Source organism: Phyllobates terribilis, unplaced genomic scaffold, assembly GCF_046119375.1.
Source record: "Phyllobates terribilis strain yellow unplaced genomic scaffold, ASM4611937v1 Scaffold_5__5_contigs__length_657084704, whole genome shotgun sequence".
Lineage (NCBI taxonomy): Eukaryota > Metazoa > Chordata > Amphibia > Anura > Dendrobatidae > Phyllobates > Phyllobates terribilis.
In genome coordinates, this window is record NW_027362765.1 from 202082401 (window position 1) to 202093744 (window position 11344).

The 11344-nt window shown below is 42.5% G+C and overlaps 1 protein-coding gene across 4 annotated transcripts in view; it reads left to right on the forward strand.

Annotated features, from left to right (window-relative positions):
- LOC141271052 (CMP-N-acetylneuraminate-beta-galactosamide-alpha-2,3-sialyltransferase 2-like) overlaps positions 1 to 2065 on the forward strand; it is a 113521-nt gene extending 111456 nt beyond the window's left edge. For all 4 annotated transcript variants that reach the window (XM_073681159.1, XM_073681156.1, XM_073681158.1 and 1 more), the window contains exon 7: positions 1821 to 2065. In XM_073681159.1, coding sequence (XP_073537260.1) covers positions 1821 to 1988 — 168 coding nt within the window. In that variant the 3' untranslated portion in view covers positions 1989 to 2065. The remainder of the gene's footprint in view (positions 1 to 1820) is intronic.
- The last annotated feature ends 9279 nt before the right edge of the window (positions 2066 to 11344 follow it).

The window sequence follows — 11344 nt, forward strand, 5'->3', positions numbered from 1 at the left end:
CAGACGCCAGCAAAGTGGAGGTGGGGTACTGGTATGGGCTGGTATCATCAAAGATGAACTTGTGGGACCTTTTCGGGTTGAGGATGGTGTGAAGCTCAACTCCCAGACCTACTGCCAGTTTCTGGAAGACAACTTCTTCAAGCAGTGGTACAAAAAAGTCTGTATCGTTCAAGAAAAACATGATTTTCATGCAGGACAATGCTCCATCACATGCATCCAAGTACTCCACAGCGTGGCTGGCCAGTAAAGGTCTAAAAGAAGAAAAAATAATGACATGGCCCCCTTGTTCACCTGATCTGAACCCCATAGAGAACCTGTGGTCCATCATAAAATGTGAGATCTACAGGGAGGGAAAACAGTACACCTCTCGGAACAGTGTCTGGGAGGCTGTGGTGGCTGCTGCACGCAATGTTGATCGAAAACAGATCAAGCAACTGACAGAATCTATGGATGGAAGGCTGTTGAGTGTCATCATAAAGAAAGGTGGCTATATTGATCAGTAATTTTTGGGGTTTTTGTTTTTGCATGTCAGAAATGTTTATTTCTAAATTTTGTGCACTGATATTGGTTAACGTGGTAAAAATAAACAAGTGAGATGGGATTATATTTGGTTTTTATTAAGTTGCCTAATAATTCTGCACAGTAATAGTTACCTGCACAAACAGATATCCTCCTAAGATAGCCAAATCTAAAAAAAACCCACTCCAACTTCAAAAAATATTAAGCTTGAATATTTATGAGTCTTTTGGGTTGATTGAGAACATAGTTGTTGATCAATAATAAAAATAATCCTCTAAAATACAACTTGCCTAATAATTCTGCACACAGTATAGTTTGATGATCATGTTTTTTTACATCTTAAAATCTTTCAAGATTTGTCTGTATCTTCAAGTTAGAGGTTTTCCGGATTCAGAAAACCCCTCTCCCCAGGCATAGTTTTGTTTTACAAAAAAAACAAAACAAAAACTCGACTGGCCCGGGTGGATTAGTAAAGCATAGGGTCTCCCTCGCTGTTGCGGATGTCTGTTATTATCCACTAATCCGTTAATCACTGAGCTTAGTGGCTCTGCCGAGTTGACAGCACGATCTGCTGAGCTCATTGATTGTTTGTAGTGCTATCGATATGACATCAGCACTGCAGACAAAACAGACATCGGCAGCAGTGGTGGAAACTCAGCGCTGGACCCAGGAAGGGTGAGTAACGCGCAGATGGTTTTTAAAAAACAAAACTCTGCCTTGGAAGAGAGGATTTCTAAAACTTAAAAAACATCTTCAGGGTATGTGTATACCACGTGTTTCAGACTCCAGCGTACCCTCCAAGGTTTTCAAGCAGAAGACATTTCAGGAAAACACCAGTGTTTTTCTTCTGATGATTTTTTTTGTGTGTCTCTGAACATGTGCACAGCAAGTTGTTTTTACATTGCAGTGTATGTTTTATTCATTTTAGGCCATGTTCAGTACTTGTTCAGCATTTTAAATCAGTATCTATAAGCCAAAATCAGGAGTGGGACAATCGGAGGAAAAGTATAATAGAAACACGTCACCACTTCTGTATTTATCACCCACTCCTGGTTTTGGCTTACAGATACTGATGTAAAATATTGACCAAATACTGAACGTGTGAACGTGGCCTAAATGTTTATTTAGTAGTTTTTGGGCAGGTTGCGGAGCATACTCCCCCAAGAAAAAGATGTTGTGTGCACATACCCTTACTCACTTAGAAATAAGCCAAGTGTGCATAATGTATTTAATTAGCTTTGTAAATAATAGTGATATTGAGAATGATTCTGCCAGTAATTGGTTTATGTTTATTTTTGTAGATATCAGTATTTGGTTTTGGTGCCGACCAAAAAGGAAACTGGCACCACTACTGGGAAAACAACAGATTTGCAGGCGCTTTCAGATGGACTGGTGTCCACAATGCCGACTTTGAGTCAAGACTAATAGAGGCGTTGGCCGAGGAAGGAAAACTGAAATTCTACAAATAATTCATTTTTCTCTGTGATCATGAAAATTTATCATGTTTTCTACTTTGATAATATAAAAAAAATCCTCTTTTGATGTATCTCGTCTTGTGGCGTATTTTTGTTACATTTCAGTAGTTTTGTGAAGATCTTTTAAACTGACAAGGTAAAAGTATACTGCATAGACATTCTATAGTATGGCTAAAGCTAAAATGACAAGTGTGGGACATTTTTTTAGTAGTCTGTAGTGTGACTTTTCTCTGCTATTCCTCCTGGAAATATAAGAATATACTGACTACTGGATGTTACCGTTCCCATTACATGCCGCTGTGAAACAAGTGGGAAGGAACACATGTAATTGACATTTTTTTTTTTTTTTAAACTGGGGACAAGGGTTTTCTGAAATCAGAATAACACTTTAATGCCTTGCTTCAGTTTAAAGGGGTTCTCCCCTTTCTCCATTTTTTCAGTCATAGGCTTGTGGATGGTGAAGTAACAGTACAGAAATATTCTCCCTCCACCGCTCCAGTGTTGCGGCTCTACCGCTTCTTTCAGCGACTGTTTACAGGCTGCAGCGGTCACATCGTAACTACACTGCATGTGACCAATTTAGTCAATCAATGGGCTCAGCGCAGTAGTGTAGCTACCAGTAGGACAGAAAGGGCCACCACCCTGGGCCCCGTTGCAAGAAGAAGCCCACCCGGAGACCTAAGGCAAACGGTTGCGCTCTGAGGTATCAATGAGAGAGCCGCAAAATGTGTCCACTGTCTGATTGAGACTCATGCTGCAACTGGATAGCAGTGTCCAATCAGTCAGTGTAGTGTACTGCGTGGGCTGGAGCAAGCCCAACGTGCTTCTTACAGGCTGGGCTGGCAGTGCTGCAGTTAGCTCCACCCAAAGTATCTGCTCTGATTGGTCCACGCATGCTGGACTTCCTCCAGGTCTTAATGCCCACCTTAGACTGAACTCAGACACTGCCTTATTTATTTTACTAACTTATACTGTATAGCGCCATTAATTCCATAGCGCTTTACAGACGTTATGGGCACTGTCCTCATTGGGGCTCACAATCTACATTCCCTATCAGTATGTCTTTGGAGTGTGGGAGGAAACCGGAGAACCCGGAGGAAACCCACGCAAACACGGGGAGAACATACAAACTCCTTGTAAATGTTGTCTTTGGTGGGATGTCTTATAATCTCTGTCACCGCCACAAAGGAGCGTGTTGGATGAGAATGTGCCACTAGAGCCGGCTCCAGGTTTTCGTGGGCCCCGGGCGAAAGAGTCTCAATGGGCCCTTTTAACACATACCACGATTCATGATGCACAGATATGGCAGAGAACTATATAAGTATAGTACAATGCCAAAGATTTCATGTCTTACATTACATGAGTGATATCTATTGTAAATTCTACAATAGCTCAGAAACGGGTGAATCCTCGCAGCGGACTTTAGACCGGACAGTATAGTCCTTCATCCAGTATTAGGGGCACCACATAGTCCTCCATCCAGTATTAGGGGCACCACATAGTCCTTCATACAGTATAATGGGCCCACATAGTCCCCCATACAGTATAATTGGGCCCACATAGTCCTCCATACAATATAATGGGACCCACATAGTCCTCCATACAATATAATGGGATCCACACAGTCCTCCATACAGTATAATGGGCCCACATAGTCCTCCATACAGAATAATGGGCCCCACATAGTCCCCCATACAATATAATGGGCCCCACATAGTCCTCCATACAGTATAATGGGCCCCACATAGTCCTCCATACAGTATAATGGGCCCCACATAGTGCTCCATACCGTATTATGGGCCCCACATAGTGCTCCACACCGTATTATGGGCCCCACATAGTGCTCCACACCGTATTATGGGCCCCACATAGTGCTCCATACCGTATTATGGCCACCACATAGTGCTCCATACCGTATTATGGCCACCACATAGTGCTCCATACCGTATTATGGCCACCACATAGTGCTCCATACCGTATTATGGCCACCACATAGTGCTCCATACCGTATTATGGCCACCACATAGTGCTCCATACCGTAGTATGGCCACCACATAGTGCTCCATACCGTAGTATGGCCACCACATAGTCCTCCATACAGTATAATGGGCACCACATAGTCCTCCAAATGAGCCCCATATATTGTTCCATACAGAATAATGGACCCCATATATTGCTCTATACAGAATAATGGAGAATAATGGACCCCATATAATGCTCCATACAGAATAATGGAGAATAATGAACCCTATATATTGCTCCATACAGAAAAATGGGGCTCATATAGTCTCCATACATAATGGCCCCATAGAGTGCAGCATACAGAATAATGGACCCCATATAATGCTCCATACAGAATAATGGGCACCACATAGTGCTCCATACAGTATAATGGTCCCACATAATCCTCCATACAGTATAATGGGCACCATATAGTCTTCCATACAATATAATGGGCCCCACATAGTGCTCCATACCATATTATGGGCACCACATAGTGCTCCATACCGTATTATGGGCACCCCATAGTGCTCCATAACGTATTATGGGCACCACATAGTGCTCCATACCGTATTATGGGCACCACATAGTGCTCCATACCGTAGTATGGGCACCACATAGTCCTCCATACAGTATAATGGGCACCACATAGTCCTCCAAATGAGCCCCATATATTGTTCCATACAGAATAATGGACCCCATATATTGCTCTATACAGAATAATGGAGAATAATGGACCCCATATAATGCTCCATACAGAATAATGGAGAATAATGAACCCTATATATTGCTCCATACAGCAAAATGGGGCTCATATAGTCTCCATACATAATGGCCCCATAGAGTGCAGCATACAGAATAATGGACCCCATATAATGCTCCATACAGAATAATGGGCACCACATAGTGCTCCATACAGTATAATGGTCCCACATAGTCCTCCATACAGTATAATGGGCACCACATAGTCTTCCATACAATATAATGGGCCCCACATAGTGCTCCATACCATATTATTGGCACCACATAGTGCTCCATACCGTATTATGGGCACCCCATAGTGCTCCATACAGTATTATGGGCACCCCATAGTCCTCCATACAGTATAATGGGCACTACATAGTCCTCCATAAAGTATAATGAGCCCCATATATTGCTCCATACAGAATAATGGACCCCATATATTGCTCCATACAGAATAATGGAGAATAATGGACCCCATATAATGCTCTATACAGAATAATGGAGAATAATGCACCCTATATATTGCTCCATGCAGAATAATGGGGCTCATATAGTTCTCTATACATAATGGCCCCATATAGTGCTGCATACAGAATAATGGACCCCATATAATGCTCCATACAGAATAATGGGCCCCATGTAGTGCTGCATACAGAATAATGGGCTCCATATAATAGTCTATACACAATGGGCATCATATAAATTTCCATGGATAATGGGCCTCAAATAATGCTCCATACAGAATGGGCCCCATATAATGCTCCATACAAAATAATGGACCACATACGTATATTGCTCCATACAAAATAATGGGTCCCATATAGTGCTGTATACAGAATAATGGACCCCATATAATGCTCCATACAGAATAATGGGCCCCACATAGTGCTGCATACAGAATAATGGGCCTCATATAATGCTGCAGACAGAATAATGGGCCCCATATAATGCTCCATACGTAATGGGCCCCATATAATGCTCCATACATAATGGGCCCCATATAATGCTCCATATACACTGCTCAAAAAAATAAAGGGAACACTTAAACAACAGAATATATAACTCCAAGTAAATCAAACTACTGTGAAATCAAACTGTCCACTTAGGAAGCAACACTGATTGAGAATCAATTTCACATACTGTTGTGCAAATGGAATAGACAATAGATGGAAATGATTGGCAATTATCAAGACACACTCAATAAAGGAGTGGTTCTGCAGGTGGGGACCACAGACCACATCTCAGTACCAATGCTTTCTGGCTGATGTTTTGGTCACTTTTGAATGTTGGTTGTGCTTTCTCATGGTAGCATGAGACGGACTCTACAACCCACAAAAGTTGCTCAGGTAGTGCAGCTCATCCAGGATGGCACATCAATGCGAGCTGTGGCAAGAAGGTTTGCTGTGTCTGTCAGCATAGTGTCCAGAGGCTGGAGGCACTACCAGGAGACGTGGAGGGGGCTGTAGGAGGGCAACAACACAGCAGCAGGACCGCTACCTCCACGTTTGTGCAAGGAGGAACAGGAGGAGCACTGCCAGAGCCCTGCAAAATGACCTCCAGCAGGCCACAAATGTGCATGTGTCTGCACAAACGGTTAGAAACGGACTCCATGAGGGTGGTATGGGGGCCCAACGTCCACAGATGGGGGTTGTGCTCACAGCCCAACACTGTGCAGGACGCTTGGCATTTGCCACAGAACACCAGGATTGGCAAAGTCGCCACTGGCATCCTGTGCTCTTCACAGATGAAAGCAGGTTCACACTGAGCACATGTGACAGACATGACAGAGTCTGGAGACGCTGTGGAGAGCGATCTGCTGCCTGCAACATCCTTCAGAATGATCGATTTGGCAATGGGTCAGTAATGGTGTGGGGTGGCATTTCTTTGGAGGGCCGCACAGCCCTCCATGTACTCGCCAGAGGTATCCTGGCTGCCATTAGGTACCGAGATGAGATCCTCAGACCCCTTGTGAGACCATATGCTGGTGTGGTTGGCCCTGGGTTCCTCCTAATGCAGGACAATGCCAGACCTCATGTGGCTGGAGTGTGTCAGCAGTTCCTGCAAGATGAAGGCGTTGAAGCTATGGACTGGCCCGCCCATTCCCCAGACCTGAATCCGATTGAGCACATCTGGGACATCATGTCTCGCTCCATCCACCAACGTCACGTTGCACCACAGACTGCCCAGGAGTTGGTGGATACTTTAGTCCAGGTCTGGGAGGAGATCCCACAGGAGACCATCCGCAACCTCATCAGGAGCATGCCCAGGCATTGTAGGGAGGTCATACAGACACGTGGAGACCACACACAATACTGAGCCTCATTTTGACTTGTTTTAAGGACATTACATCAAAGTTGGATCAGCCTGTAGTGTGTTTTTCCACTTTAATTTTGGGGGTGACTCCAAATCCAGGCCTCCATTGGTTAAGAAATTTGATTTCCATTGATGATTTTTGTGTGATTTTGTTGTCAGCACATTCAACTTTGTACAGAACAAAGTATTCAATGAGAATATTTCATTCATTCAGATCTAGGATGTGTTATTTGAGTGTTCCCTTTATTTTTTTGAGCAGTGTATAATGGGCCCCATATAATGCTCCATACAGAATAATGGGCTCCATATAATAGTCTATACACAATGGGCCTCATAATTTTCCATGGATAATGGGCCTCAAATAATGTTCCATATATAATGGGTCTCATATAATGCTCCATACAAAATAATGGACCACATATATTGCTCCATACAGAATAATGTGCCCCATATACTACTCCATATAGAATAATGGACCCCATATAATGCTCCGTACAGAATAATGGGCCCCATATAATGCTCCATACATAATGGGCCCCATATAATGCTCCATATATAATGGGCCCCATATAATGCTCCCTACATAATGGGCCCCATATAATGCTCCGTACAGAATAATGGGCCCCATATAATGCTCCATACATAATGGGCCCCATATAATGCTCCCTACATAATGGGCCCCATATAATGCTCCCTACATAATGGGCACCATATAATGCTCCCTACATAATGGGCCCCATTTAATGCTCCATACAAAAAAAAATCAAATACCTCCACTCGCTGGCTGCAGCTCAAGACTTCTCATCAGGGGCACATTTATAAGATTATCTCAGCACAGGAACATTTTTTTAAACACGTCCAATTGTGGAAATTATTATTATTCAAGATCTATTGATTAAAATGAACTTTTGTTCATGTGACAACCCCTTTAATAATTTCATAAGCAGCTTATTATAACATTATTAAAAGGGTTGTGGGGGCTTTGGATATAAGTCAGCAGTCACTCTATGTGACTGCAGACTGCCAAATTATGACAGGGTGCGGTATACCTGCTGTCATGAGTCCCCAATATTTCCGGTGTGAGCAGGCGGTTATGCTACCGCATGTATGATAGCTGCACGTGTCGACTAGATAAGTTTGGTTTCTCTCAATGGAAGGAGAATTAAGAAAAGCCAGACGAGTCTAGTCAACACATGACCGTAAGTTGCATACTTATAGTCACATGACCGCCTGCTCACATTGGCGCTACTAGGGACACATGGGTCACTACTGTATGTGTAAGGGACTCACAGGCCATTATTACTGTATAAGCAAGCCTACAAAAGAAACATGCATAAAGAACACAAGACTAATAAAAGGTATAGCATTGTTGATTATATTTATGATATTGACTAAAAGCAGATTAAAAAGTAGAGACCAGCAGGTGGCACCACAACACAAGATAGAAGGAGGTAGATCCCAAAATCATATAAAAATAAAGGAATAAGGCTAATATGGGCCAAGATCTATATTCACATCAGATAAGCATAGTGGCAAACTTAAGTAGCATAGTATTTAGAGAAAAATCCAAGTAATGAATATGTAAAGTTAATATGACATTCACTGTACTAATGCATGACAACACTAATTTAAAAGCTCAGAAAGTGCACAATAGCACTGTGCTAATGTGAAATCATATAAAAAGGATTACACAAGAATCAAAATATAAAATAGAATGATATTTTATTAAATACACATGATCAATAAAACACAAATCACATTAAAAGTTACAGTGGGAAAGTGTTTTGGCACAATGTTTTGTCTGGGGTCCCTCATTATTACTGTATGTGTAGGGGTCTCAAGGACCATTGCTGTACATCAAGGGGTTTCAGGGAATGTTATTACTGTACATGGGGTTGACATGCACATTACTTTATGTGGGGTTGACTTGAGGGACATTATCATTGTATGTGGGTGTGAGGGGAAGTAAGGGTATATTATTATATGTTAAGTAGGTACTTAAGCATCATTGTTATAGGAGCACTCAGGGTATTAGGACCAACATTGGGCCACAAGAGGGCATTATTACTTTCTAGGTGGCAAAATGTGAGCAGTTTCGAAGGGTACTTGTACAAGGCATTAATATGTACTAAGGGACAGTTTTACCATCTAGAGGGCACAAATGAGGCATTTTACTTTGTAAGAGGCACAGTGGTGGCATTATTATGTGGTATAGTAAGAGGAGCACTGTTTTAGTACCAAACAGCAGGTGCAGTAATGAGGACACATACGGCAGTATCAGCTCAGTATTGGGGTATCAGCAGGATGAGGCGATTGTGCAGGTTGGGAATAGATGGGGACAGCTCTAGAAATGTGAGAAATCAAATGTGTCTTTGATGTAATCTCTGCACCCGAGTCCTGGCTGGAAGAAATCGTTATGGCAGTCTGGGCCAGATGGAAAAGATGGGAAAAGTGAACGAGTCCATCAAAAATAACGTCACCTGTAAGTCACTATCTGTAACTGCACTGTAATCTCTTATACACTGTGTGCACAAATATCAGGCAAGTGGGTATTTTCCCCATATAATTGTTATGCAGATTTTCCAGCTCGCAAGAGGTATAAATGTGAATGCTTATTGGATGAAACAGATCAGGTGATGAGTATTTGTGTAATGAGGGAGGCTGTGGCCTAAGCATACAACACCTTTTTATTAAGGTGTGCAAAATTATTAGGCAGCCTCTTTTCCTCAGGCAAAATTGACCAAAAAAAAATGTAACTGACTAAAATCAAAAATTGTTACGTCTTACGTAATGGATAGAGGAGTATTGAAATTGCTAAAACCATAAAAGGTTTTGTTGCAAATCATCAACAGTCACAAAAACATGAGATAAAAAGACGCACATTAACTGTCAAAGATTTGAGAAGAATCAAATGTGAAGCGACCAGGAAGCCGTTATCCTTCACTACACTCATACTCTAGAACTGCAACTCCCTGCAGAGCCCAGAAGTACAAGGTGTTCAGTGCTCAGAGACATGGCCGAGGTGAGGAAGGATGAAACCCGACCACCACTGCACAAGACACAGATGATAAATGACAACTCTTAGCCAAGGAATATTTGAAGATGGATTTTTCAAAGGTTTTATGGACTGATGAGTAACTCTTGAAAGACCAGATAGATAGGCACGTGGCTGGATCAGTATTGAGAACAGGCTTCCACTTCGACTTCCAATTGGAGTTTGGGTACTGCTATGGGCTGGCATTATTAGAGATGAGCTAGCTGGACCTTTTTGATTTGTAGTTGGGCTCAAAATCGACTCCCAAACCTACTGCCACTTTTTAGAAGACACTTTCTTCAAGCAGTGGTACAGGAAAAAATCTGCATCTTTCATGAAAACCATGGCTTTTATGCAGGACATGCATATTTCTGCAATGCTACATTGCAGGCATCAGAGGACTCTACTGCTTGACTGCCAGTAAAGGCCTTAAAGATGAATGAATAATGGCATGGCCCCATTCTCACCTGACGTAAACCCTATTGAGAACTTGTGAGCCATTACTAAATGGGAGATTTACAGTGAAGGAAAACAGTACACCTCTGAACAGTGTCTGGGGGTGTCAATGATAACACCAGGGAGATGACGCAGATTCCACCACTGCCACCAGTTTGTCAAGGCGAAAAGCTGGGGGGCTTGTCACACCGCTGCCTCCAATCGTCAGGACAATTACGCAATTGACTGATGAGTGATGGACGAGGCTGCGGCTGCTTCCACTACTAGGCCAATTATTGGGTAACTCACAATGAGCGTATGATATATACACTTCTCATTCCCACACATGGAATGTATATACAGTATTTATATTCCCCGGGAACGGTCACTGCCAACTCTACAATGACAAAAAGGAACTACTAACTGCCACCACCAATAGTTTATACAGGCAGATTGGACACCTGTTACAGTTAGCATATGGCTTCAGAGTGCGATTTCCTGAGCAACAGGAACAGCGCTATTAAATTTAATCTATCTAATCTGGAAAGGTAGGCAGTGTTTATAAAAAAATATACACAAAGATGATACAAAATGGGAACAAAACAGTACAATATATACAATTGCATAAAATAAAAAGGAATGACAAAATAAATGAACAAAACCTAATGTTGCAGGAATGACTCATGGGTGGCGCACGTAGTTCGCGGACCAATGTGCCATGGAGCCATCCTTGTCTAGAAGGGACGTAGCTAAGCGGCTACCTGGTGTTCACTGGAGCTCTTGATGGTGGAGCCAGACTTGAGCTGCAGGTAGCCACCAGGTA